This window comes from Manacus vitellinus, unplaced genomic scaffold, assembly GCF_001715985.3.
Source record: "Manacus vitellinus isolate BGI_N305 unplaced genomic scaffold, ASM171598v3 scaffold_70_pilon, whole genome shotgun sequence".
Lineage (NCBI taxonomy): Eukaryota > Metazoa > Chordata > Aves > Passeriformes > Pipridae > Manacus > Manacus vitellinus.
In genome coordinates, this window is record NW_021940754.1 from 2,332,994 (window position 1) to 2,360,007 (window position 27,014).

At 39.2% G+C, this 27,014-nt stretch overlaps 1 protein-coding gene across 11 annotated transcripts in view; it reads right to left on the reverse strand.

Annotated features, from left to right (window-relative positions):
- Positions 1 to 27,014, reverse strand: part of EHBP1 (EH domain binding protein 1) — a 215,805-nt gene that overhangs the window by 30,239 nt on the left and 158,552 nt on the right. For 3 of the 11 annotated variants that reach the window (XM_029964387.1, XM_029964392.1, XM_029964382.1), the window contains 5 exons: positions 15,021 to 15,168; positions 7,688 to 7,804; positions 4,518 to 4,645; positions 1,763 to 1,904; positions 1,506 to 1,612 (listed from right to left, as the gene is read on the reverse strand). In XM_029964387.1, the coding sequence (XP_029820247.1) occupies positions 1,506 to 1,612; positions 1,763 to 1,904; positions 4,518 to 4,645; positions 7,688 to 7,804; positions 15,021 to 15,168 (642 nt within the window). The remainder of the gene's footprint in view (positions 1 to 1,505; positions 1,613 to 1,762; positions 1,905 to 4,517; positions 4,646 to 7,687; positions 7,805 to 15,020; positions 15,169 to 27,014) is intronic. The other 8 variants (XM_029964388.1, XM_029964385.1, XM_029964393.1 and 5 more) reach the window with 6 other exon arrangements.

The following is a 27,014-nucleotide window of genomic DNA, read 5'->3' on the forward strand; positions in this document are numbered from 1 at the left end:
GTCCTTTGGGAACAGAAAAATAAACAGGCTTTTTTTATGAGGTTCATTTCCCTACAATTTATGAGGCCTAACTTGTTGCTGCATAAGGGTCTCAGATACCTTCACCGAACATTTTCAATTGTTTTTCTGTAAATGTGTCTGAATAATCAATTCAGCTTCATATTCAGGCAACAGGCATACTATACACAGCATATTATTTCAAATAAAGACATGTTCAAAGTGAAAGCTAACAGCCTGGTTGAGCTCCCTGGACCAGTAAGAAGCGCAGAACTTTGAAATTTGGGTTACCCGAATTTAAGAACATTACGCCCTGATTAATTTGGTCCTTCTCTTCCTACACAACAGCCAACAGTATCACCTCTAATGGAAAACCTCTTTCTACCTGTTGTATAGCCAGAAAAACAACAACAACAAAACCAAAACTCCCGGAGAGCACTCCGTGAAAAAAGGAAAAAAAATCAGTCCGGGGAGTTGAAGTGATGTGCAATATATTGCCTTTCATCAACCATAATTAATTGAAAATAGTATGAAAACTTCCCTAATGTCAGCATGCATAATTGTTAACAATTGCTATTAGAACATGAAAAGAAACGCTGTGTCAGGCTGTAATATCCCAAGAGTTCACGTGTATCATCTGCATATATAATGTGAATTCACTGTGCCAGACCTTTTCAGCTCTGCAAAAGTACAACTGGGCTAAAAATAACTCTGGCTCGTAAAAAGTTTGATGTTTGGTGCAGATAGTGGTACAAAATTGCTACTCGGCTCTAGATTGCTTCAGCAAAAACGACAAATGTGTTCAGATAAACTGTGGAGAGCAACAAACAACCGCCCTCAAAGGCTGTGTTGCGCTTTCAGACAAAAAAAATTCAGGTTAAAACTTGGTTCTTCCTGCTTCTGTCCCGCAGCTGTCCATCAAAACCAGCTTTCTCCCTGCGGTCTATCAAATATTTCCCTCACAAATCAATTTTACACATGATCAGCCCATACCCCTACTGAGCTGAACCTCCCCGTTAATTAAGTGAAGAAATTACCATATATATTATATTAATGCAAACATCATTCAGCTAGTAATTCACGGCTGATCTGGATAATGGAAAGGTTGAACACCCATTAACCCAAGCCAACAAAATGGGTTGGCTGAGAAATTCTAGCAGGTCTCATGTGACTCTTCCCTCTAACTGCAGCTCTGCGGTATCTGCTATTGTAATAATTAAAATCCTCCCGGTAGATCAATACTGGAATCTCTTTATGGGAAGTGCCCTGATGGAAATGTCTCAAGGAAGCTGGGGCTGTGGAACTCTGAAAAATTCATTTTTTTTATCTGACAATTATCACCACACTGCAGACTAATTCAACAGTGCACCCCTCTCACTCTGCTTTGAATGCACTGGAGATTGACATCTAAAAAACCCTAACATCTCATTTTAACAAATAAAGGCACTATTTCCACATACAGTTTGGAATTATCAGCAATCATGAAACCAGACAAAAAATTAATATACATTAAGCACTTCATCTTCTGATGGCTTCCTCTGAGTCTCAGCTATCGCAGCCTTCTCCTCATTTCCTCTCTTTGTATCTTCCTGTATTGATCTCTGCCTTTTCATCTCTTGAAAAAAGGGAAAAGACATGTAAAATTATTATAAAGCTTGATATTTATGTATTGAAATGTGGACTTACATTATCAGGTTTTCATATATTTATTGTTAAATATTATTAAATCATAAGATGGGAAAACAGGTTTTATATTTTCTCCTACCTGGTCTGCTCTCCACATATTGACTGAAAGACTGGAGCTGAGTTTTCCTGACAGTCGAGTCCTTGCTGAACACAACGGGATTTCTAAACCGTTCTGCTGCTTTTTGTGATCGCTCAGCACGATGTTCCTCTGTTCCATTCTGCTGGGAAAAAAACAGACACACAACAGTTTCTTTTGTTTACAAGCGGGAAGACATTACTTTGAAAGGTACGTTTTTGTGAGGGGACAGGACACAGCTTTTACAAAAGTGGATTTCACAACTTGGGCTGTGGTTTATATTGGATGAAGCATCAGCTGTGGGGAGAAAAGCAGAAGAGTGATTAACTTTTCCTTTTTTTTTTTTTTTTTGTTTAATGTGTGATGGCAACGACTGGCTTTTTGCTCTGTGGGCACCCTCCTGCAGAACTCTCCACTTCCTTACCAGCCAGACCTATTCATTGTGACAAGCATTTGCCAGCAATGCCGATTTTAAACAAAAAAATCCCTCCTTTGCACCTTTGCTCTGCCAAGCACCGCGCGTGCTGCTGCCAAGTCGCGGCGTCTCTGTCCCTGAACACGATCTGTATCATTTTTAAGCGTGTTGCCTTTAGCCTCTCTCCCAGCCCGATACAGAAATCTGTCGTTTTCTGTAGTCCCATAGACTTGTATGACAAGAAGAACTAGTTTCTAATTTTATGCCCATTGAGATAAACCACTAATGCTGGATGAAGTCTAAAAGGTAGGATTATAATGCTACCCCACTGAACTGCATTTCATCAGCTATAACTTTCCAAAGCCAGATTTGTAAGTAAGCCCTTTACAGCTAAGGAAACTACAATTATCTTTTCCAGGGCTTCCTATGTTAATACTGGTAACAAATTCAAATGATTCTATCAACACCAAATATCCCAGAAGACTGAACCACTGTGGTGTGTGGAAACTGCAGATACCGAGGTGCTGTGTACCAAACAAATATTTCATTTTATACCTAATCTTTTATTATTTTTATTAAGTGTTTTGAAAGTAAATAGGGAAAGGCTAAGATGCATGACTAATAGCTAAGCCTGCTGAATGCTGAAACTGGTTATCAAAAGCTACCAAGACTTTGCCCTTCCTCTGCATTGAGACAATCGGTAATGAGGGAGTTCTCCAACGGCCTATTCTCTCGCCTCAAGGAGGCCGGGGATACACAATCCCCAAGGGAAGGTAACAGTTTATCCTTTTCCACAAACACAGAATGCCTCATTTAGAAACCTGTAAACTGCATTTTATTAAAAAACAAATCCACCTCAATGCCAAGAGCTCCATGAGAACAGATGGACACCATATATTCCTTATAACGCTGCCTTTCAACTCTTCCTTAGAAAAAACGCATGCAGAGATAAACTGTTAAGTTGCACCTTTTTGTGGAAGTACCTTAAAAAGAATCAACTCCTTCACAAAAGCTTTTTATAAAGAGAAATACCATTTTTGCTAGGTTAGGTGATACCAAATTACCCTAAGAGGCGGCCTGTGTGTCATTTCACAGAATTAAGCGTAAACAAGTATTGCTTATATCCCTGGATGACTTTTCAGCTGCACTAATCAGGTGGTTATGATTCTGGTTAAATAAAAGGTGGTTTCCTCTTATTAGCACAATAACCATCTGACAGCCTAAACCAGAGTCTTTACCAAAATAAACAAACATGACTAATTTTTTTAGGCCTGGCAACATGCTAAAATATCAGTGTGATTAGCTAGTAAATCCCATTTTAAGAAACCTTTTTATGACTGGGGACTTCTGCCACTTTACAAATGTATTCCTCTAAGCCCACTAATTCAGTTAGCCTTTTCAATCCATTGTATTATTCTTGGGCCAGCTTCATTTTGCATTAAATCCACTGCAGAAAGCTAAATTGAACGCAAAAATCAGACTTGATCCAGGCTTCCTTTTGTTCAAAGATAGAGACCGAAAGTCCTCTGCTGCTGCCACACACTTTCATCACCAATTTATAGGAACTGACAGTGTAAGGGAAAAGCAATGAAAGTCATTGTTTTGGGACTTCAAAGCATCTCTGTATCTGGGGAAGGAAATCCTTTCAGTCAGCAGCACTCTCCCCACAGACTGCAGGTGGGTGAAAAGTTATACCCAACTGGAAGTGCCCCAGAGCCATAGGGATATTAATGACATACAGGGCCTATTTTAAAAAAATAGAATAGTAAGAACACAATGGTCTAATCAAGAAAATGAAATTGAAAATTGATTGGTGGGCACTTTATGCTGTAGAAGTGTCTGTTTTTCTCAGAAGCACTCATCAAGCACCCAAAGTATGTATGCCTTCAAAGTGTACCATGGCTTCATTCTAACGTAGGAAAAACAGAGGACCAGGACTGGGAGGGAAGCAAATCCCTGGGAGTCCAATCCTGCTCCCCTTTAAGTCAGGTAGAGTCTTGCTGCTGACTGCACCAGCAGCAGGATGGAGCCCGTGCTGCATTTCTGATATCAATGACAACCTGAGCAGGCAGAATTGAGAGATGCTTCTTATATCTGTTAGTGTTTTGCCAACGACAAGTACCATGATTAAAAAGAAAAAAAAAAAGGAAAAAAGGAAAATGTGTTGATTAATCAACTGGAAAAAACCCAGTGCATTGCAAACCATGTAACTGCACCACCGTGAAGATTTTCTGTGTTTCTGACTCTGAAAGATTTGATAAGAAATTATTTTCCTCCTCACAAAATACAAACACTCAAACATAACACACAGGTATCAAAACAAAAGCATTAAGCAAAACTTACCTTAATGTCTTGCTCTGAGCTATCTGTTACAGTTTTCTGAGCAGCACTGGAGAGTGAATTTGCCACCTGTGGCTGAGCTTCTAGGAGCTTCTTCAGCTTCAAATCCATCAACTTACTGTTTTGTTCTGCTAAATATGCAAATACCACATACAACAGAGTGAGATGCATTTCAATGCGGAGTCACTACAACAATGTAGCAATTTAAAAGGTAGATTTAATTCACTTTGCTATCATTTCAAACTAAAAAAAATAAAAAGTAGAAGGAATTTTTTTTGTGACTGAGCTTGGTGCAGGTTTGTGTACAGTACAGAGATATTCCTAAGTTTTCTCAAAAAACATAGGTAACACTCAGCTGAATAAGTAAACATGCTTGCAGATAGCAGATGAAAAACACAGAAAGTCAATAATGTTAAAAGTTACTCCCAGTGGGTACATGCCTATACTTTGGTATAAAAACACACTTAAACAGCCATTTATTTTAAGACAATACCTAAAAATGTATCACATAATTTACATACTGATAACCCCTCAAGTTTATTAACTACTTATTCATCCTAAGGCTTCTTGGCACAGTTTCTCAACATTAAAATTTCAGTATCAAAAAAGGTGACTTTCTAGTAATAATTTACTATGATTTATAGAATATATTGAAACTGGGAGAGTCATAAAACACTTCAGAACCGCATCCATGGGACAGAGTCAAAGTCTGCTGAATCCCTCAAATTTTTATCATCAATTTTAGCAACTTGGATCAGAGCCCAAATAAATAATAGTTGAGAATTTTACCTCCCAGTAATGCTCATTCTGTATGTGCATGTTGACTATATGAATTTGTAACACACCTACACACATAGTTACCTACACACGTAAGAAGGAGAAAGGTGTTAATAACAAGCTGCTGCACAGGACTGTGGAGCTAACCATGGCTAGGGAAGCAGAAAAACACTGGTGCAGAAGCCCCCAGACATATACTTTACATGCAGCCCCACACGAGAAATCACCCCTGAACTGGAGTGAGTGCAGCATCACCTGCACATATGGCGCACTTACACCTGGGCCTTGAGTCAAATGCAGAGGAAACAGCAGTTGGTACGTTTTCCTAAATGCACAACCTGAGTTTTTCACTGCAGGTTGGTGACTTCTAGCTGGTGTGGAAAGTGGAGTCATGACTGTTTTGCCACACAGCTCCTTCCAAGGTATGGAGTACTCCAATTCATATTAGCCAAAGTGTTTTTGGCATGCTGGCAACCGAATGGTGCCTGCCTCCACCAGCGACAGGTTGGGTTGGATTATGATGAGGGATAGTTTCCCTTTCCTCTGCCACACCCAGTCAGGGTGTCCTTAATTGAGGCTCACATGTAAGTACTTGCACGTTCTCGTGGGTTTATACATAAACACCATGTAATAACTATGATATAAGAGGTTCACAACAGCATGTGGTAGAAGTGCTGACAAATACAGATAGAAGCAATATCTGAAACCACTAAGCAGTAAAAACAAAGTTTTCCCTTCTTGAGAGAGATGGGAGGGACTAAGATTCAGCTGGGAAAAACTAATTAAGATGGTCTATTAATTACCCTAAATGTGAAATGTCCTTTACAGTTTTACTTTCAGATGTTCCCAGGAGATTCAGCCTTCATTAGAACTTGATCTGAATTGGCAGAATTACACAAAAATCTGTGTGCTCAGATTTCTATCACAGCATTAGACTGCTTTCTGTATCACTCTTACCTGTCTATAACTTTGGCTTCTGTGCAGATTGAACTGCAAAATGATGTCTGAGTTTTTTTTCAGAATGTCTTTCCACGGTGGACATGAAATATTGGGTAGTGGGTTTGTATCCATGAGAAGGTACTTCTCAGGAAAAATACCCACAGAAATAAATGTTAGTAAATCACTGGGGCGCTGTGACAGGAATATTCACTTACTGATTTTCTATTTCTCCTAAAATGAACCAGTTTTTATTGGAAAATTATTTTACAGTATTCTGCTCTAAGTAAGCTAAATTCAAATGTTAGAAGTGCTAGATGTATTTTCTTATGTGCCTGGAAATCCTCAAATAGAAAAAAAAAATATAAAGGACACAACTCAAATATTTTTGCATCCACACAAAACTAGAAAGTTCTATATACATAGCAGTGTTGGTTTAATTTCCAAAGAACGAACACTAAATTACGTTCTAATTTAATATATTAAATTAGCTTGGGCCCAGCTGGCATGGGCAGAATCAAGTCAGAGGGTGCTGAGGATGTTCTCTCTTGTAAGGACTGTTTCATGATGCAGTCCTGTGCTGGCCAGCATTCTCCAGGCTTGAGATAACTCGCAGTGAGCAGAAAGGCCCTGACAGAGAAGCCCACCACAAACAGAGACCCTGGGCACTCCCCAGGGCTGCCTGGATCAGGCAGACCTGTACAGAGAACAAACTCCTTCAGCAGCTCTCTGCAAGGAGAGGAGCCTCTAATGGGTGGGCAATTCCTTTTGCATCTTTGAAGATCTACCTCCTTTTAAAATAAGCATCTCCCCTGTAAGATTCCAACATATTTATCATCATATTTATCACCTGAACTCCAGTTCTGCTTGAGTATTTTTGAAAGGGGGAAATAACACTCCTATGCCCTAATGTATTAATAAAACCTCTATTATCCGAACATTATAAAGTAAATGGAACTAATTCTGTTCCAATTTATGCCTCCATGCCCCCACTGGAGCTACAAGGTGTAAGTACAAGAGCTGGTCCTGGGAAGGACAGATACCAAGTCTACACGAACACAGAGAGACATGTTTGCTCCTCTTCCCTGAGCAAATGGGCCAGGATGGCAGTGCAGAGAGTAGCAGCTGTACTCACCCATGCAATTGCTCACTCCTCTGCCTACCTGGCACAATCCAGGCAGGGTGCTTTCAGGTGGCTCTGCTTTACCAGTCTGGCCCGGGGTGCCCTTCCCCATCAAACAAGCAAGGGACATTTAAATCTGCCATTGTTGGAAATAATGATTTTGTTGATTTTAAATTTCAGCTAAACATGAATGCAGAATATTAAGCACTAGGGTTTAAAAGACCCCAAAAGGCAGAAGGGAATAAATCTGACAGAGAGACAAGCAGCACAACAGCACTTACATGATGATGGAGTGTTAGTCATGCAAAATACACAAAATAGCCATTATTTAAATTACCCGTTGAATCAAGGTCATTTTCTAGGTTAGTAAGTTCATCTCCACCTTCAGTAACAGAGCATTCAGGAACCTCCTCATTAGTATCTATCTCAATATTATCATCATCCTCATCCTCATCTGTAGGAACATACAGCATTAAGGTTAGTATTTTCATATGTACATGCAACACGTCACTAAAAAAAAATGAATGCTTTAGAGAACAAGCTGAGTTATGATAAAAATGCAAATAATTGAATAAGTCTGGAAGGAGACTTCATTCTGTCCACTCATGGATTTATCTTTAAACTGATGCAATTCAATAAACACATGGGGGTCTCTGCTGGAAACTCCTGCTACAACAGAGTCTAGCCTCAGCAGTGTCTGTTCTTTGTGCTGAATCTCAGTAACTTGTGTTAAAATAATTTCCCCTAGGCTCCCAGCTCTCCATAATGCAGAATGGGTGCCAAAGGTGGCATGTGGCAGGTTCAGATTGGTCTGGCCAGCAGAAGGACTTGTGAGCTGCGGTCTCCTGAGAAAGGCAGCAGCTCCAGGTATTGAGTTCCCAGCTTGGTGGGACTTGCTGCTCCTCGTTTTGCACAGTATATCACAGAGCAGTGATCACTGTACCTTGCCTAGGTTAAAAGTCTCCTATCACTTTTGATGCAAGGAGGCAAACTACCACCTGGAACGCCATGCTTAGTAAGCACCAATGTCAACTGTAGCAAGGGCACACTCACAAATTGCTGCTTTCACAGAATCACAGAATGGGTCAGGTTGGAAGGGACCACAGTGGGTCATCAAGCCCAACCTCCCTGCTCAAGCAGGGTCATCCCAGAGCACATTACACAGGATTGTGTCCAGATGGTTCTTCAAAATCTCCAGCGATGGAGACTCCACAACCTCTCTGGACAATCTGTTCCAATGCACAGTCATTGCACAGTAAAGAAGTTCTTCCTCATGTTCAGGTGGAACTTCCTGTGCATCAGTTTATGTCCATTGCCTCTTGTCCTGTTAGCTGGCACCACCAAGCAGAGCCTGGCTCCATCCTCTTGGCAACCTCCCTTCAGATACTGATAGGCATTGATGGGGTCCCCTCTCAGTTGTCTCTTCTCAGGGATGAACAGGCCCAGTTCCCTCAGCCCATCCTCATCAGAGAAATGCTCCAGTCCCTTGATCATCTTTGTCACCCTCCACTGGACCCACTCCAGGAGCTCCGTGTCTCTCTTGTCCCGAGGAGCCCAGAGTTGGACACAGCACTCCAGGTGATCCTTACCAAGGCTGAGTAGAGATCACCCTTAGGAATCATCTCCCATGACCTGCTGGCAGTGATCTTTCTAATACATCCCAGGATCCCATTGGCCTTCTTGGCCACAAGGACACACTGCTGTCTCATGGACAGCTTGTTGTCCACCAGGACCCCCAGATCCTTTTCCCCAGATCTGCTTTCCAGCAGGTTGGCCCCCAGCCTGTACTGGTACATGGGATTGTTCTTTCCCAGGTGCAGGACCCTGCACTTGCCCTTGCTGAATTTCAGAAGGTTCTTTGCCCATCTCTCCAACCTGTCAAAGTCCTTCTGAAGGGCTGCACAGCCCTCTGGGGTATTGGCCACTCCTCCCAGCTTTGTATCATCAGCAAACTTGCTGAGGAGGCATCTGCCCCTTCATCCAAGTAATTGATGAATAAGTTAAAAGTGCTTTACTGCACTACTTTTAATCAGCATTGTTTGTAAGCTACATGCACTTTAAATAAAAATTGTAATTATATTTTTATGGGATCTTTCTACCAAGTTTCTCAGAGCAGCTTATGAATATCACTCATAAATGAGCCCCATAATGTTTTATGAAGTAGGTGATTATTATAATTACAATTATGATGATGATGTAGGTAAATTATGGTACAGAAAGAGTAAGTAACCTGAGGAAGATCAAATAGCAAGTTCTGAATTGTGAAGCAGATCCCAGAAAAAATCCTGACTCACATTTTCAATACAAATATATAATGAAATTAAACTACATAAAAGCTAGATTAGTACTTTCAAAGTAAGTAGATGCATTGTGTTTACTCACTTTTAAATCTCATATCAAATGCTATCTACACTTGTTCAGACTTACACAAACTTTTTTTCTTATGTATGCATGCATGTGTGCAAAAATGATAAAAAACAGGCTGGAATGTGTCTGAAGAAACAAGACATATAATGATTAAAAGAACTTTAAAAAGGAAAAAATACTGATTATAAATACAGAACACAGGTGCATTCAAATACCATATAAACAAAAAGGATCCTAAACACATTACCGAGATGCCATAATCCTGAATACCAGAAGTTTGTACCGGGATTGGGGCTGATCAGTCATCATCTGTCTTGGAAACACATTAAACCTCATTCCCAGATCTGAAGTTTCCACTTTAGGTCCACACTGCTGTCATGAAGATCATACAATTGTATGTTTTCTTTACGTCTTTACCTCCACAGGCTCCGTAATTCCCATTTTAGGAGCCCGTTGACTTTTTTAATGTCTACTACTCTTTTCTAACCTGGGACCTGACAGATGGTGCTTCAGGTGTACAAGTTGGTGGGTGGAAACACTCCTGACTCTGTGTGACACCCTTACTGTTCCCACTTAAATTTCCCAAGGTGATCCTGTTGTTTCAGGTAGGGCAGAGGTAGGTGAACAAAGTAGAAGGGCACAGAGTGATCATCATGAAGTGGAAAAAGGAATAAAGGGTAAAGGGGTAAAAAACAGACTGAAAAGACAACAGAGAATGGTAAAGCAGCAACAGCAACAATTCTGATGGTTTTTTAATTTCCTTCAAAGAATCTCTACTGTTTCTGATGAGGAGATAGACTTCCTGCATGACCCTAAATCCTTTAGGATGGTGTTTGAGAAATTCAGCGGCATTCGGGCCACGATCCTCTCAAACACACTTTGGAGCTCACAGGGGCACACTCAAGGCATGACTGGGCTACTGTGGACATTTGGAAGAGGTAGAAGAGTGAAAGAGGGACACCATTGTGGCAGAGGGAAACCAAATCCACCTCGAGCCTAGAAGCAGGCTTTTGGAATCACCCAAAGGAGTCAGCTCACAAGGTCGGCTCACAACTACCAGTCATCCCATAGGATGCTGGATGTGTCAAAACAATCTAAACAAGATGACAGGGTTTAAGACTCCTGCATACTAAGGGAATGCTTATATTAGATTATTTGATTTTCTTTAATTTAATATAGCAAGATGAGGTCAGAGGCACTGCCTTTGACACCACCGTTTTAGGAAACAAAAGACACGGGAATGTCGAAGACACCAGTTTCTAATATCAGATAATGACCTGACCTAGTATTTCATTTAAAGTTAGCAGACTTTGACTGAATATGATTATCAGGACATTTACACTTTATTTTAAAAAAAATCAATTAAAAGCAGTAATTGGAAGTAATTTCAGAAACTTTCAAATATCTTTAAAAATCTAGATTCCTTGATTGAAACTACTCTAGGTTTTTTTTTTTCCAGGGTTTTGTTCTTCTAGTGTATTAAAAGGGAAATGTGTTTAGGGAGCATGTTACAACAAGATTTTGCAATTATAAACGATAAAAGGAACAACATGACGAAGAGATAACAGATATCTTTTATGAAAAGAACAAATTGCTAATGTGAAAAACTAAAAGCACTTGGTCTAGAACCAGAGCACATATTTAGAAGAGGACTGAAGAACTGCTTCCCTGAAAAGTATGTAAATTTGAATCCTAGAAAGACAGCAAGGCTTTACTATGTCATGAAGAAATGAACAAAATAAAAGATAAAGGATTAAGTCCATAACTAAACAGCACTGACAATTTACCTACACAGCATGGACTGTAGTCTGGGCTGGAGAGAGAAATAAGTATTTTTCGGAACCAAATGGAAATGGCAGAATGTTGGTGGAAAAAGATCCAGAGGCATTTTATAGCTCATATGTCTTACTATTCAGATTAAGGTCAAACTTAATTTGTGGTTAAAACTGATATTCTATTGACTTGGTTTAAGTTTGTCCACATGTGAACCAGTTGCAGCAGACTGCAACCATTTCTAAATTAAATTAAAAAGGAGAATTTTCATGGAGAAGCAAAATCATTGATGGGGGCTGGATCACGTTACTGGGAAAAGCATGTGGAAGCTGCAACTGGAGTTGCACAAACAGTACTTGCTCTTCAGGGAAGATATTTCCAGCCTTCAGGATTGTCTCTGGGAAATCCTTCAGGCTTGTGAATATTGAGATATTTAGTTTATTTACTTTCAGGTAGAGAGTTTGCTTTAAGGTTACAGGATGTGACAGAAGCCTCTGAACAGTAATAAAGGCAACAAAGGTGGGGAATGGAAGAAATGCAGAGTTGAAATACTGGTTCCATGTACAAGAAATTAGATGTCAGGACAAGAAATTACAGCAGTAACTGCCAACAGATAGAAATACTGCCTTTTAAAAATATTAAATTGAGGACTTAACACTGTTTCATGAGTTGGAGACTTAGCATGATGAGTAAGCCTGTGCTACCACGTACATTCCCTAAAAATCATTGCCTCAGAAGGGAAATCTTGAACATATCCTGTTCTGTCTGTTGTTCCCTCCCTTCACTGCCTACACACCACCCCCAGATCCGAGCCACATCCTCACAAAGACACCATCTCAATGAAGGATGGAGATGTGCCAGAGAGCAAAGAAAGTACAACACCCACGTCCCAAAAGAGTAGACGGGTGTTCCACTGCACATATTCCTAGATAATATGTCAATTCCTTTGTCCTGTTGCTGCTAGGAAATTTGGATTTCTATCTTGATACTGTCCCTGGATCCATCTCAAGGCATCTGCTTATCGGCCTGAAGCTAGTAGGACATCTAATAAATTTGAAGCTGCCATCCCAAACCCTCTGGCAGTTGGCAGAAAGAAGTATTTTCTGTCTCACATGCCAAATAACCTATGGAAAAGACTGGATTTTGTAGCTAAGGATGCTGCTTATCCAGGAAAGTTTCAACTTGCCATAGGCATTTGAGTTTTTCAGACCATGATTAAATAAAGACTTTTAACAGAGAATATTGCACCAGTGCCAAAGCATGAAATTCTTAATGAGCGTATAGAAACAATGAAAGAGATCACATTTTTACCTACAATCATCACTCTTTAAAAACTCCAGAATCCCAAAGCTGAAATGTCACTTTTCTTCTGAAATAACTGAACTGAGAGAGGAAAACAATTTGGTACATTCCCTTTTTGTAAATTGAAAAGTAATTGTAATCAATGCAGAAGAAGAGATTTATGAAACATAATGGACAAGAAAGCTTGGAAGACATAAGATATCACAAGAAGCTTGTCCTGGGTATTCTACAGGGAGTACAAGACTATAACAGAAAAAAACCCTACTACGTGTGAATGCAGTTAGGGGCAAACATTCAGAATCCAGTTGTAATAAGGAGACTGTCCAATTATATCCTAATTTTTGGTGTAAACTCAAAAATGAAAAAAGACTAAACCCAGAAATAATTCTAATTAATTTGGTTTGTTAAGTGTTGGTGCCATTTCACAGAACTACCACATTTTAGAAGAATGAATTTCTTGAGTGGACATTTAGTGCGGCACCTGACATCACCAGTGGTGTGATAGAAGTATGTGGAAGATGTGCCATCCTTTTTGAGGAGAGAAAATGCTATAAAATGCACATTGACTTGAAAAGGGCAAAGAGGAACAAAACAAGAAGGGAAATAAAAATTTTAAGTCCAAGAGAAGTTCAAATAGACTGGCCTAACTACAGTAAGGGCAAAGAAAAATCAAAGCAGGAAATACAAATAAAGGAGATAACTCAAAGCACATGCAAAAGTAGAAAGCTGTGAAATTGTTGCATGGATAAAACCCAACAGGTATAGTGGTGATAACTTTATAAGCGAGTTGTCACCAGTACTGATACTGTCTCCTTTAATAACACTAAACTCTCTGGGTGCATATGCAATCTCCTTCTATAAATACATGTTTCTTTTAATATATATGCACAGCTACCTCTGAGACTGTTCACAGTTTGAACAAAGGGCAGGAAGAGCAATGGCAAAATACAGAGGAAAATACGAACAGGAAGGCCACGTCCCAGAAAGCAGCACACTGAGATATTTAGCAACACTGCAAGTGAGTCACTGTGACAAAACAGGGTCACTCCTGTGCAGCTGAGCACTCAGAGTACCTTACTTTGAGGGAAGATATGGCAGGAACAGCTATGTAAGGTATGATGAAACAGTGAGGAGGAAGTAATTAAATAATGTGGGATGGGGAATCATAAACCATGAAGAGGGATGAGGAACACCATAGTCTATGTAATGTCCAAGGACTGTGTTGTTTGGCTCAGCCTGTCTTACTGCCTCCCCACAAAGGATGTGATTTCCCTATTTACCACAAAAGAGAACTTGCTTTACTGGGTAAAACTGAAGACCAAAACCAAGGGGAGATGTACAACTCACTGCTTTCTTCTCAGTCTTAAATGGCACAGAAGTGTAGGGTTTAGGGTGCAATAAGACTGTATTTAAATATTTATGCATATAAAATACATAAAGTAGAGAAGAAATAAATATTTTTGTTGAATCTACATGCATTGTGAGCATAAAGCTGGATTTTCTTTACACTGCAGCTTATGATTACGTGTTAGTATGAGAAACACTATTTCCCCTTAGAATATGTAGAAGACATTAAAAGAACAAGAAGCCTGCACTGCAATGTGTGCTCAGCACCCATTTGAGTTTGAGTGACACTATATTACTCCAGCTCATAGCACTGGCAGGTATATGAATTTTAATGACATTTCAAAGTCAGTTTAATAACATTATAGCAATATTACAACTCAAAACCTGTAAATGCAAGTGGTATGTCAAAAGACTGCCATTTAAAATCAATGGTGGCCTCTTACAGGTCACCTTTAAAATTCTCTTCCCAAGCAGTTTTTTTGAAGACATTTAATACAAAATAACTTTTCTTAAGTATTTCTAATGTTTTTTCCCCCCAAAATTATGTCCATGCTCCTATATAACAATATATATTGAAGAGAACCAACAACCATAAAATTCTAAAAAAAAACTGTGGGCAATGACAAATCTGTAAATAATGGGCCAACATGAGCTACTTGTTCACAGAACGTCTTTTTCTTTCAACCACATATATGCTTTTCTTGTAATTGTTGGAAATTAAGCGACACAACACTGATCTAGGAAACACATCTACAGCCAGGTCTTTTGATATGTTCACCCGCTGAACAACAACGTTTTGAAGTGTGAATAAAAGTGATACCCAAAAAGGTCTCTGGTTTCTAGGTTGCCATAGGAATAAGATACAAGGTTCCTCAGCTCACCTCCAGATGCCTTTGACCTTTCTTTCAACTTTTCTGCAGCCATTTCACTGTAGCTGGGAAGTTCTGACATCTTCACTCCAGATCGAGCTTCTGCTATTAGCTGACGAGCTCTCTCTCTCAGCTGCCGACGCCGCTCTTCATCTTGCTGCTAAGATATATTGAACAGTTGCCAACTCAGTAATTGACAGAAATGCAATTTCATTCTCAATCTGATCATCATGATAGGAACTGGTTTACAGCATGGTGCTTGGCCCACATTATAAATAGGACGCTCGATATCAGTTGGGTGTCACACCACAATTTTTAAAGACATCCATGCATCAGATTATTTTTTTAAAGCATTCCCCAAATTATTACTGCATTAGAAACCTAATGATTTGCAATGTAAAGCTTTTATAAATTATGTTCTATAAAAATACCTTGATGAAAATTTGCAGACACTTCACTCTCAAAGTAATCACACTTAATGAGTGATTTGAGTGAAGTTTTACCGTGGCTATAAAATGGTTTTACTAAATTGAATTACTCATTTGAGTAGTATTCTCTCATAGAACTGAAATGAGAAGCCAGATGTTGCTCTTGGTTATCCAAGCACCAAGCTGACTTCAAAGTGTGAAGTGGCATCAAATCTGAGACATGTTCTTTGACTTCAATGGATACTTTTAAAAAAAATAAATTAACGAAAATTACTGAAAGAACAATAGGTGCTCTCAGAGCAGAAAAGACTTTGAATCATTTAAAACATCCTACTAGTGGGGCTTTGGTCAGCAATTAAAGAGATCATACTGGAACCATGCCATGTCCTACTAAAGCTCATAACTTACAAGCACAATAATATATCAAATGCATAAAAAAGGAAAGTTCTGCAGCATCAAATTTTGTAAATGACTAACCCACCATACTAAAAAAGTCTTAATAAAAAAATGTGTTTAAACATATCTATAAGACTCCATGAAACCATAAGGGAAACCATTTCAGTTTTCACCTTGAACATGGGATTTTTTCAAAGTTAGGACTGTTTTTCCTCACCCCTCTATATCAGAAATGGTCATAAGCACAACAAAGTCAGCACCTGGCTTTTAAGTCTAACCTGCCAATAATTTTGTAATATTGACATAATGATCTGGACAAATCCCAGGTACAGGCTGTTAACCTGAACTAAATGAAATATAACAAACTGCCCAATTTTGGAGAGCCATCCTGGCAGCCTTCCCACCAACACAGAAATCTGAGCATCCCACACCTGCAGACGCTGGAGAGAGCTGCTGCTGAGTGCTATTTAGTTTAAGCAATCATTAATAAAACAAGTGCAAAATACTAATTAGGTACATTTTATCCATTTCCATGTAAATTGTTTGTTTGTAGCTATTTACTCAGCATTGTCCTCAGCACAATAGAAAAAATGCAAATGACTGAATCAGAATGCAGCCCTAATGGGACTTTCTGTTTATAACCATTAGCCCAGAGGTGTGCTGTAATTCAATCCTCAAGCAGCAAGATTTAGCCTCATTAACAGCTTGCATGGGCAGGTTACAACTCATAAAACCCTACAGTAAACAAAGTATATGGACACAGCACAATATCTCGCCTCTGAGTGACAGAGTCCTGATTCCCTATCAGATTGCCTGGATTTACTTTTCTCCTAATGTCCTCCCCTGGAAAGACAATTCTGCCTGGGCCCTGCGAGGCAGCAGGATGGCACATGGGCTTTGTTTGCTTTCTCACCCTTTTAACTTCCCAGAAGGCACAGAGCAACACTTCTATCAAAAATTTATTTGGTAAAGTACACATTAGAAAGACACCTAGAAAGCTTCCCCCTCCTCCTCCTATGCACTATAATAGATCAATTTAATTTAATTTCTAGTCAACCAACTGACACAGCAAATGGTTTTATTTTGACCCACAGTATTCGGTAACATTAATTACATTGAATTTTACATAAAGAAAAGTGCTCAAATCTCTAACATTCCTAACTCCTGGGATATAGGAACTTGTGGGTTTGATTTAAATGACTTTTAAGAAGGAATGTGCAAAATTAAGACTCCTGTATGGTTTAAAGTCAAACAATTTAATCTATTTCAGTACGTGTAGTTTAAAATAAGGCCAGTTATGTATTTGTGACAAAAATGCCCTAAGCTGAGCAGGCTGATTTCTCCCCTCTCCTTTCCCCCCCCTCCTCCTGAAAGAGAACTTGTATCCTGAATTATTAGCATAGTCATTAACATCCCGGGGATCTCCAAGCAAACACAGATTATAGTGGCTTGTGTTTGTGCTGATTAAGCCAATCATCACCAGCGGATAAGAGAAAAACTGGCTTAGTTCTTGCTTAAATTCAATTCAGGTATTTGAACCCTCGTTTGCTGAGCTTGGAAGGAGAAACACTGTGGAAGGAGCAGTGAAACTGAGAGCAGAAAAAGTAGATATATTAAGTTTTGAGGTACAGAAAAATTATTAAACAGTATATCAATCTCCAAGAATTTGGAAAGGAAAGGGCTCAGGAGAGGTACGGAGGCATGAATAAAGATATTAAAAAAACCCCAGGCAACACGAAGAGAAGCACTGTACCAAGAAAGGACCAAGCAAACACACATACAGTGGGTTTTTTTCCTGTACAGTTGAAGAGAAAACTCAGTAAAATCTTTCACTCTCTGACATTGACCCGACATGCCAAAGAGACATTAAAGTTTGTTCTGTTATTTTCCCCCAACTACTTCGAAATGGTTTAAAGATCTGCCATGCAGACGCACAGCAAGGAAAACTTCACTACTTAAGGACAAACTCTTCAAGAATAAGTAATGTAATTCCTTGTTTCCCTCCTATAAAAATGTATTGGTATGCAATTTTTATATTTCACAGTTCACTGACATCTCGGCAAGCTTTCTTCCACTGCTTCAATGGTGCTACTTTTAATTTTATCCTCCTTAGTCCTAGTAATTAAAGTGATCAGCAGTGGCATCCCAACGGCTTTGACACAGCTACAACCCCCTAGCTGACTCCGGCTTTCAAGGGAAAGGGAAGAAAAAAAAGGACAGGAGTTTCATTTCACTGGAACAAGAAAATCAAGCTTCTCCAATCCTCAACTTTATCCAATTGTTCTTTCAGCAGCCTTTGGATCTTAAGAAACAAATAAAAATGGCTGCCATTAGGGGGTCCTGTTTGTACTCGCCGCAGACAGCAATGACTGACATTACTTTGGCCAAAAATGATGCCGTGGATTTGGGAAGGTGAATTCGAATGTGAAACACTGGCAGGGCAGTTTCTGAGATCATTACCCGGCCAGCTGAGAGCTGACCAACTCAGTAAAATATTGAGAGTGGTAGACTCTTGCAGAGGAAAAAAATAACCTAAACACCCACTTAAAAACCATCTCCTTAAATTACAAAAATCCTGCAATTTTCTTACATTTTCAAACAAAAAACCCCCCGACAAACAAAAACCTTTGCCAGGGATTTTTAGTCCTCCTTGGTCGAATTTTGGGAGGATCCAAACTGACTTTACACCAGAAGTCTGATAATGTATGATCCTCCTTCTATAAAAAAATTACAATCTGGTGAACTGCATTTACTTGATGTCTAGAAAGAAAATTCTTTACCGTGTCAATAGACTGGGAGGAAAAAAAAAATAAAAAAAGTGGTAAAATAGTTACAAACCACAGCAACAAAATCAAACCAGAATTGTACCTATGAGGGGGAGTGATCCCTGTAGCTTTCAAAATGGTTCGTGGTCAGCCCCGAGTGTACAGAACATCTAAGAGAAAGAACTTGACTGCCACCTCTTTCATCATTAGACAGGAAGAACGGCTCTGTTATTAGCCATTCAGAAAGAAAAAGACTTCTGTGCTTGTCCAGAGGCAAGGATTACCGAAATGTACCTATTCAGGATTACCAAAATGTACCTATTCAGTTAGTAGAGAAGACAGAATAAAAAAAAAATAAAAAAAAATAAAATTACACGAGCTCTAAAGGTTTGAGCAGGCTGGGTTGTACTGTGACCTTCATCGGCTCTTGTTTGAGTAAATAGGATTTGGGATGAAACATTAAAACTGTTTAGCAGATCTTTTCAAACCATTTCAAACTTTTCTTATGTTGGTTTATAATATAACCAGACATGCTTGTAAATGGCCACACCTGCTCATTCCTCTGGGGATGGCCTGATCTCTGCCTTTGCTAACAAAGAAAGGACTGGAGAAAAAAAAATCAGCCTTTCTTGTTGCAAAACAGAGTGGAAAGTCAAAATCTTTCTCAAGTTTGTCCCATCTGGTCAGATTAAATCTTTGATCACCCTGGGGACCACATTTATGTTTGGTCTCTACCACCGTTTTCAGAACAGCTCAAAATACACAGGTAGTGAGCAAAATATGGATTGCTAAGCAGGGAACACTCGGCAGAAACAAAAGTGGCTTTGGATTTCTGTGGTCAGTAAGATCCTAGGAAGTGGTAAGCAAAGACAGACATAAACATCTTGGGTATTTTCTGCCTTATGCCCTGTGTCTACACCAGCTACCCTACTACCAATAAACTGCATATAGCTTGAAAATATTTTCTCATGAATGCACATCACAAAAAGTATCAAACTGTTTGTCTTAAGTAGCCATTGGCTTCCGAGCTATGGCACTTGCAGACTGATGAAACCGAATGAAAACAGAAGTAGCCCAAAGTAGTCTAAAACTGGAAGAATCACAAGCAATGTCTTAGCAAAGCTGTCCTTCCTAAGAAAAAAAGGCTCCCAAAATTCACAGTAAAATGGGTTGTGTGGCTGTAAAATGGAAAACATGCCTTTAAAACAGGGAGGTTTTTAAAAGAAATAGCCAGCAAATTATTTTTAAAATTTTTTTATTTTTAATATAATCTATGTTGTTCTGGAAAACCTACAATTCACTTGGTACAGTATTCCTGGTGTAAAGAATGCTGGCTGTAGAAAAACAATCCACTGATAATTTAATTCCTTGTGTCGTTGTGAAACTGAAAAACTCTTAGTTTACTGAACGGAAAAAAAAATATTTGAAAAAAAGAATGGCTGACTATGTAAGTATCACCTTGTGCTACATCCAAGGCCTCTTGCTGGTTGTCTGGCTGCTCTTTTGTAGGCAAAAAGGAGCTGAACGCTCTCTGGCTCCTTAGATCTGGTCCAACAAATGCACTGCCAGTCATGCACACGGATCCAGCTTAAAACCCAGTGTGAGCCTAAAAGAAGCTAGTCAAACTGGCACCTACTCATGCAGAAGTAGATAGATTTGTCATGACAGGCTGATTATTCAATGTAAAGAAACAGTTTAGCTTTTCTAATCTGGTACAAATACATCTTTCTCAGAGAAAAAAGTAAAAGGTCTAACAGTTCAAGTATTTATAAGTAAAGAAACCAACAAAAAAAATTGTAACGTCAAAGTGAACCACAGGTATTTCTGCTGGAGCATTCTGCAAAACAGCCCCAAAGTTCTGTTCTGATAAATAAGATTTAACCCGTTTAACCATTTGGGAGCTGCACATCTCTGCGGCGACAGAGGTGAGCAGATCTGCTTCACACCGCACTTGGCTCTGCGGAAGGTTTTAAGGACGGGCTGAAATATCCAGTTCCAAGAACACTTTCTGTTTTCCTTCCCTTCCTGCTCACCTGCACTGACATGAAGAGCGAGGTGCTCTCCCAGCCAACACTGTGAGGGCAGCCCTGCCAACCCACAGGGTTCCCAGGAAAGACCATCAAGAAAGTCGACCTAAACCAAAAGCAGAGACAAAGTCCTCCGCTAACTTCTTCCCTGGAATTTTCCCTGCTTAGGCAAGTTTGTGGTCTCCCCCATCCGGGAAGTATAATTAAGGCCAGCAATCACCTAAGGTGCTGGGAGATCTAGAAGCTTGTTCTGCCTGTCATCATGACTGTCAACGCTATCGGCATTACCCACAAAGAGGGTCTCAATCGTGCAGGCTGAGAAATATTCTGAAATAGTGCCATCACCCAGACAGGGCAGAACGTCCGATCCGAGATTAATAGACTAAAGATGGTGTTTTCTGTGCCTTTCCACTGCTGAGTTACAGACAGAAGTTAAGAAAGCTGCTTACTCATTGTCGGAGTCAACATTCGTCGAGCTCCACTTAAGGGATTTTCTCTTGTGTAAACTTGACTTTATAATTTAAAAAAAAAAAAAAAAGGAAAGAAAAAAAAAAAAAGCGGTGTTATGAAACAAAGACTTTTGGCAAGTGTATGGGATGCGTAAGCTGAAGAGCAGCATCTCGCAGACTGCCATCCTGGGAAGCTTCCTCCTGAGGCGGGCAGCCCCGCGCCGAGGGAGGGGGGACTGCCCTCCTGAGGAATGCTCCCGGGTCACTCCCAGCCGAACAAAGCCAGCGGGCTGCAGGGGGCCTCCGAAAGTTGGTTTTCCTCCCTCCCCTTTCTCTTAATTTTTGGGGGAGGGTAACGAGATCCCTGTCTGCTTCTGTGTGATGAGAATGAAAAGAACAAGTGCTAACCCTACGTCTCCCTGGACCCTATTTTGCTGGTTGTTTTTTTTTTTTTTTTGAAAATGTCCTGCAAACTGCTGGCAGGTTTTTTTAATGGAAAATACCAATCGCCTAAGATCTATACCTAGCCTTTTGCCAATAATGAGAAAACTTCACCTTCTGTCCCCAGCAATTCTTAGGAAATCTTTTGCTGTTATTCCTACAAATCCAATTACAGATTGTTGAGTAGCTAGTGGAGTAAGCTTATTGAGGAGTGTCACATCACTAAGTCGTGCGTATGTGTTTCAGTTTGTAATGTGGTCTGAGCCGCTGTAGAGGTGTCAACTTAAAATGCAAGTAAGTAGCAGAACAGGGCTAATCCCAGCCACTACTCCCCTGCAGCCAAATTGTAGCGCAATGAATGACAGTGGAAATGCAAAGATGCCACTGTGCTTATCACACACAGCCAGATGGTGGACCTGGATCAATGCACACATGCCACGATCAATGCATTTGATAAAGAATTAAGAAGAAAACTGTACATGTTATCAAAGAACTTGTACATGGCATAATTATGATTCTGCATGTGCTTACTGATGATATTGGAGACTCAGAGGCAGGTGATAATGAAACTGATAGGAAGAAATAGCTTAAAGGCTACAGCATATGGCCTCAGCACTAAGAAATCTTGTCAAATAGTTCAGAAAGCTTTTTTAACTGTTATTACAGGCTGCTCATAGTGCAAGCTGGTGGCAACGTTTTAATTTTTTTTTTTTTTAAACATGAAATGTCAAAAAGTTACAAAAGCTGTACTTTTCAGAATGGTTCAGAAAATAATTAAGATGTTATTGTGTTTTAAACACGGCAAAAAACATACAGGTAGAGAGACCATTCACAGTTTTGGAAGGGTTGGGGGGGTAGTTGGGCATTTTAAAATATATATAATTCTGTGTTTCCTCAATAAATGTATTTAGACTTTAAGGGGGCTTGTGGTGGTTTAAGGAATGTATCTGGGTAGCAATTTGCATCCAGAACGCCAATTTCTACAGATACAGTTTCAATATTATCGACATGTCCATATTATTGAAATGTATCAAAATGTACTCTACACCAAATGTAGAGGATTTCCCTGTTAGCGTTTGTGCTCTGTCAGCTGCATTACAGACACCTTGGATGTGAAAGAAGGCAATTAAAAATTTGTGGAAAATAAAGTCTAAAGTAATAAAAAAAAAATTTATAATGTATAAAAGGTACCTAAAATACAAATTCTCATGCTCCAGTTGATAGATGAGCTGTCTAATCAACGCCTGGACGTAACTTAAGTGCTCTCATTAGTGTGAAGACCTTCAGGCTAAATAAGACTAAATCCCTTAAAAATTGCTTCTGCAATAGAAAAATCCCCCTTACCATTTTCCTCTGCCTAAATCATATCAATTAAAAAGAGAGAAGGGGAGGGAGGGAGAGAGAGAGGCATTTTCACATGACTTTGTTTTAACTGACACTCAAAAATCTATCTTCTGAAACTAATTTAAAATGTTTCGGCAAAAAAAGTTCATTAGCAATCCAAGAAACAAAAAAATCACACCGAATTTAGTTTCTCTTTCAGTTTAAACCTGAATCTTTACTCAGGGCTAAGGCACGTAATGCCCGTTGAATCCTTCACCGTAACTTCCTTTTTCAACCCCAAACATTTAATCAACACTGCAGTTTTACACTAAAGGATAAAATTTATCAAAATGATCCTCCAGAAGAGTGAAGCACAAATTTTATTTTCAGTGGGCTGAGGAGGGACACTCTCCCCCCCCCCCCATCCCTGAATTTCAATTTGTCCTGACAAACCATTGGGTATTAAATTCTAAAGGCACGCAGAGTGCATAAAGAACTGATGGCTTGATTAGCTCTTGTGGTGCAATTGAAGGAGCTGTCTCTCTCCCTGCTTCTCCATTTTGAGAAACACTTTGATCTTCGTTCAAGTCAATTCATGAACATCAACTGACAAGACTGCATGAAACACCCCAATGGTTAGGCCCAAACTCGTAGCAAACTATTTGGTTTCATTAAGGCTTTAGGAGAAGTGACCAGTGACAGTCCTTTCATTCAGAAGCCAACAGGCAAGTGACTATTTAAACTTTAATGTGCACAATGTACTGCTGAAGGCCACTACACCTATAGTCAGTCACTCAAGTATGAATGCCTTTACCTACTATTTTGTGACATGTGAACTGCTAAGTGCAGCTGCAGTCTCATTAATGCATTCGCCCAGATTTGTTTGCAGGACTAAATAGACGATTCACAGAATTTCTGGTGGGAGAAACAACTGTATCTTCAAAGGAAGGTAGAACAGCAGGTGCTATGTAAAAGCCAGAGATTAAAAAAAAAAGGCTGTGTTTTTACATCCAGTAATTTACTCGACATTTGCACAAACGTAGCAGAAATATTATCTGTTCCGGCTGAAAATATGAAAGAACTTGAACCACATCACCCGTAAAACGCAGAGTATTCGGGCTGGTGTCGAGCTTTGCTACAGTACACTACTTACACATCACTCTTCCCCTTTTTTTGTTGTCCTCTCTAAAGAGTCCCACTTCAAAGAGTTCATTTTTGCACCAGTTCCTGTCAATGCAGGTCAGAAACACTAAAGTGGAAAGTGGCTGCAGTGCCGTGGCACAAAGAGTCTCCGCGGCTGAAATCAAACAAAGCCCAATTAAACTAATCATAACGTCCCAGTGAACACAAGGAAGCTCACCTGGTATTTCTGGACTTCTTGTGTGAATTCCCAACTCTACTCGGTACTTGGTACTATAATTACCCTGACCAAAATACTGTGAAATTACTGCTCTGATCTACTAATGGCTGCAAAAAATCCCGTCGCCGTGGTTCCATGCCAAGGGGCCGTAGCAAGGTGGCGCAATGCTTTCTGACAGAGACGACAACTTCGAAAAACTCAAAAGGGAAAATTAACGGGATGTGGTTTATGTTGCCAAGGACTGTTCATTAATTACCAATTTAATCACTGCTGGAGGCATGACATTACAAAAATCTGGCTGAAAGTTCTAATAGATTATGAAGACCACCTAAGAAGAGTGACCAAGAAATGTACAAAACAATTAATACTGTTTCACTGCTATCAAAGACACTCAGATTATTTTACATCAAGTGAAGCAAAAGAATTAGTAGCTTCACAGTGCCACCACTAGGAACTGTAAATACAATGGCACACAATTAGTAATGCACATGTGACTTTTCGTTCAAGGCATATATCCTTGGGAAAGCCAGAACACGATAAGGAGAACAAAAGAAACATTTTTAAATGAAATGAATAAAGATTTTAACTCTACCCTTGTGCATGCTGAGCAAGAACAGAATAGGCAATGCAAAATACAGCTCTAAGTAATGGCGATATCATCCTGGGATTCACAACAGCGTGTACTGAACATCCACACGGAAAACGTCCACAGCTATTAGCAGCGATAGAAAAAAGAGCATTCCAGAGGCTGAGAGACCCGGGTCTCGCTTTGTGCACAAAGGGATAGCTCCGAAACGGAGATTTTTTTATTTTTTTTTTGGCTAATATCTATAAATGGATAGAAGGTGATAAAATTTTTGAACTGATTTTGTTCAGATGATCGTAAAATTCTGTTAATAAGTTGACAGTCTATTTTCTGTCAGCGTGCAAGTTAATCGTATGGCTGCACACTGTGCAGCACCTTGAATTTACAGGCACATAATAAGTAACTGCACATTTATATATTTAGGCCAGATGCTTAAGTGGTGTAAATAGATACAATTTATGGAAATAACAGCAATAAAATTCAGCTGAGAAACTCAAGCATTTGTATCTAAAACTCAAACTGCTAACATTTGTCTTGCATTATCAAAGGTTACGCTTTACTCAGGAAATCCCTCCTGGTATAAAACTGACAGTGCATACTAATTCTTCTTCAAAATTAGTTTACTTGCACTAATTGATTTATTTTCCCAGCTTCGTCAGGGACTTGTCTGCAGCAATATTTTTGTACAGTGAAATATCACAACTTCATAGTAAGAAAGTGCTTAAATAGATCAAATATGAAGTCAAAAGACGTAGAACCTTCTTGGAAAGTTAGAGATTATTTTAATTTTTCATGTATTGAGTAATGTTAAATAAAATAACTTTCTTGTTCTTGCCATCAAGGAAATGAGATCAGGCTATCTCAACCTTAGCTTGTCGTTATAAAGAAGTAAATATCAGGGCAGTTGTGGTTTTGAAGTGTTCAGTCAGCAGGTCTAACCTTCATTTAAAGAAAAGTATATTGTTAAAACAGCTATAAAACTTGGAATGCTTATGAAATGTAAATACTCTACAGCATAGTCTTATCAGCTTACACCATATTTAACCACTTTATAGTGACATACAGACAAGACACATAAATGAACAACAGGGAATAAGTTAGCAAAGCTCAGGGATTACCAAAATAATGTTCAATCTTTTTGCCAATTAGATGGTAACTGCTTCTTTGTAATCTCAGGAAGATCTAGTGATCATATCTAAATCTGGTTGCAATTATCATCATGACAGACTAGTCTTTTCTCAATCAATATTTTCCAATTAATATTAAAAGACCAAGGTTGCCATCTGCAAAGTCCTACACCTCAATAAATTAATGTTAGAAGTTTAATTAATAAAGATCAGATTTTTAATCTATTTTTTTAAAGAAAAACAAGATACAAATAACTTGGGAGTTTTTCCTTAAATGAATTAACATCATCACCTCAATCACAGATATTTATTTTCCAATTGAGGAGACTACAAAAAAATCCACTCATGAGCTCGATGCCTTTCCTAACACAGCAGAAATAGGGATTCTGATTTCACAGAGAAAAAAAAATTACTTAATGAAGATATTTTGCACTGATTTTCAAGAACCTGTTAAAATAATTGGTGGAAAGAATACTTGCATTGCCATCTTGAGTTTCAGGCATCTTTCAATCAAATTAAAATATTCTATTTTTGTTGTCTACTGTTAATTTGCTTTCTGTACCACTTCTGTTCATACTGGCTAGAGTTTACTTTTTGGTCACTTATTTGAACCAAGCACTTTGGAGCTTATTAGTTCAGAGGGGCAGCAGATTATTGCAGGACATGATCAATAAATGGGACCATTTATTAAACCTTTATTTCTGAGCATTTAAAAGAATGCTTTGTTTTTATTTTAATGCAGCTGGCATATTCCATATCTGCACAAATGTATGCAGCCAAAATTAAAGTAAGAGCATAGAGACTCATTTCCTTTCAGATTCTGTCACTTTCTGAAGCCTTTCTAAAGAGAGAACTTCCATTTCCACTGGTCTAGTGCATGCAAAAAAATGTTATCATTTTGCACTCAAATATTTACGAAAATGAAAAGCAATGGGCACAACCGATTGACACCTGAAGTAGAAAGAACTTATTAAATATGAATTAGATACAGTTGCAACAAGTCCTTTGAGCAAGGGAGTAATAAAAAGCAATATTCTGAGCAACGAGAAACAATCTCATGCCACAGCCCGTTCCTCTGCCCTCTGCACACAGACAGTGTTTGCG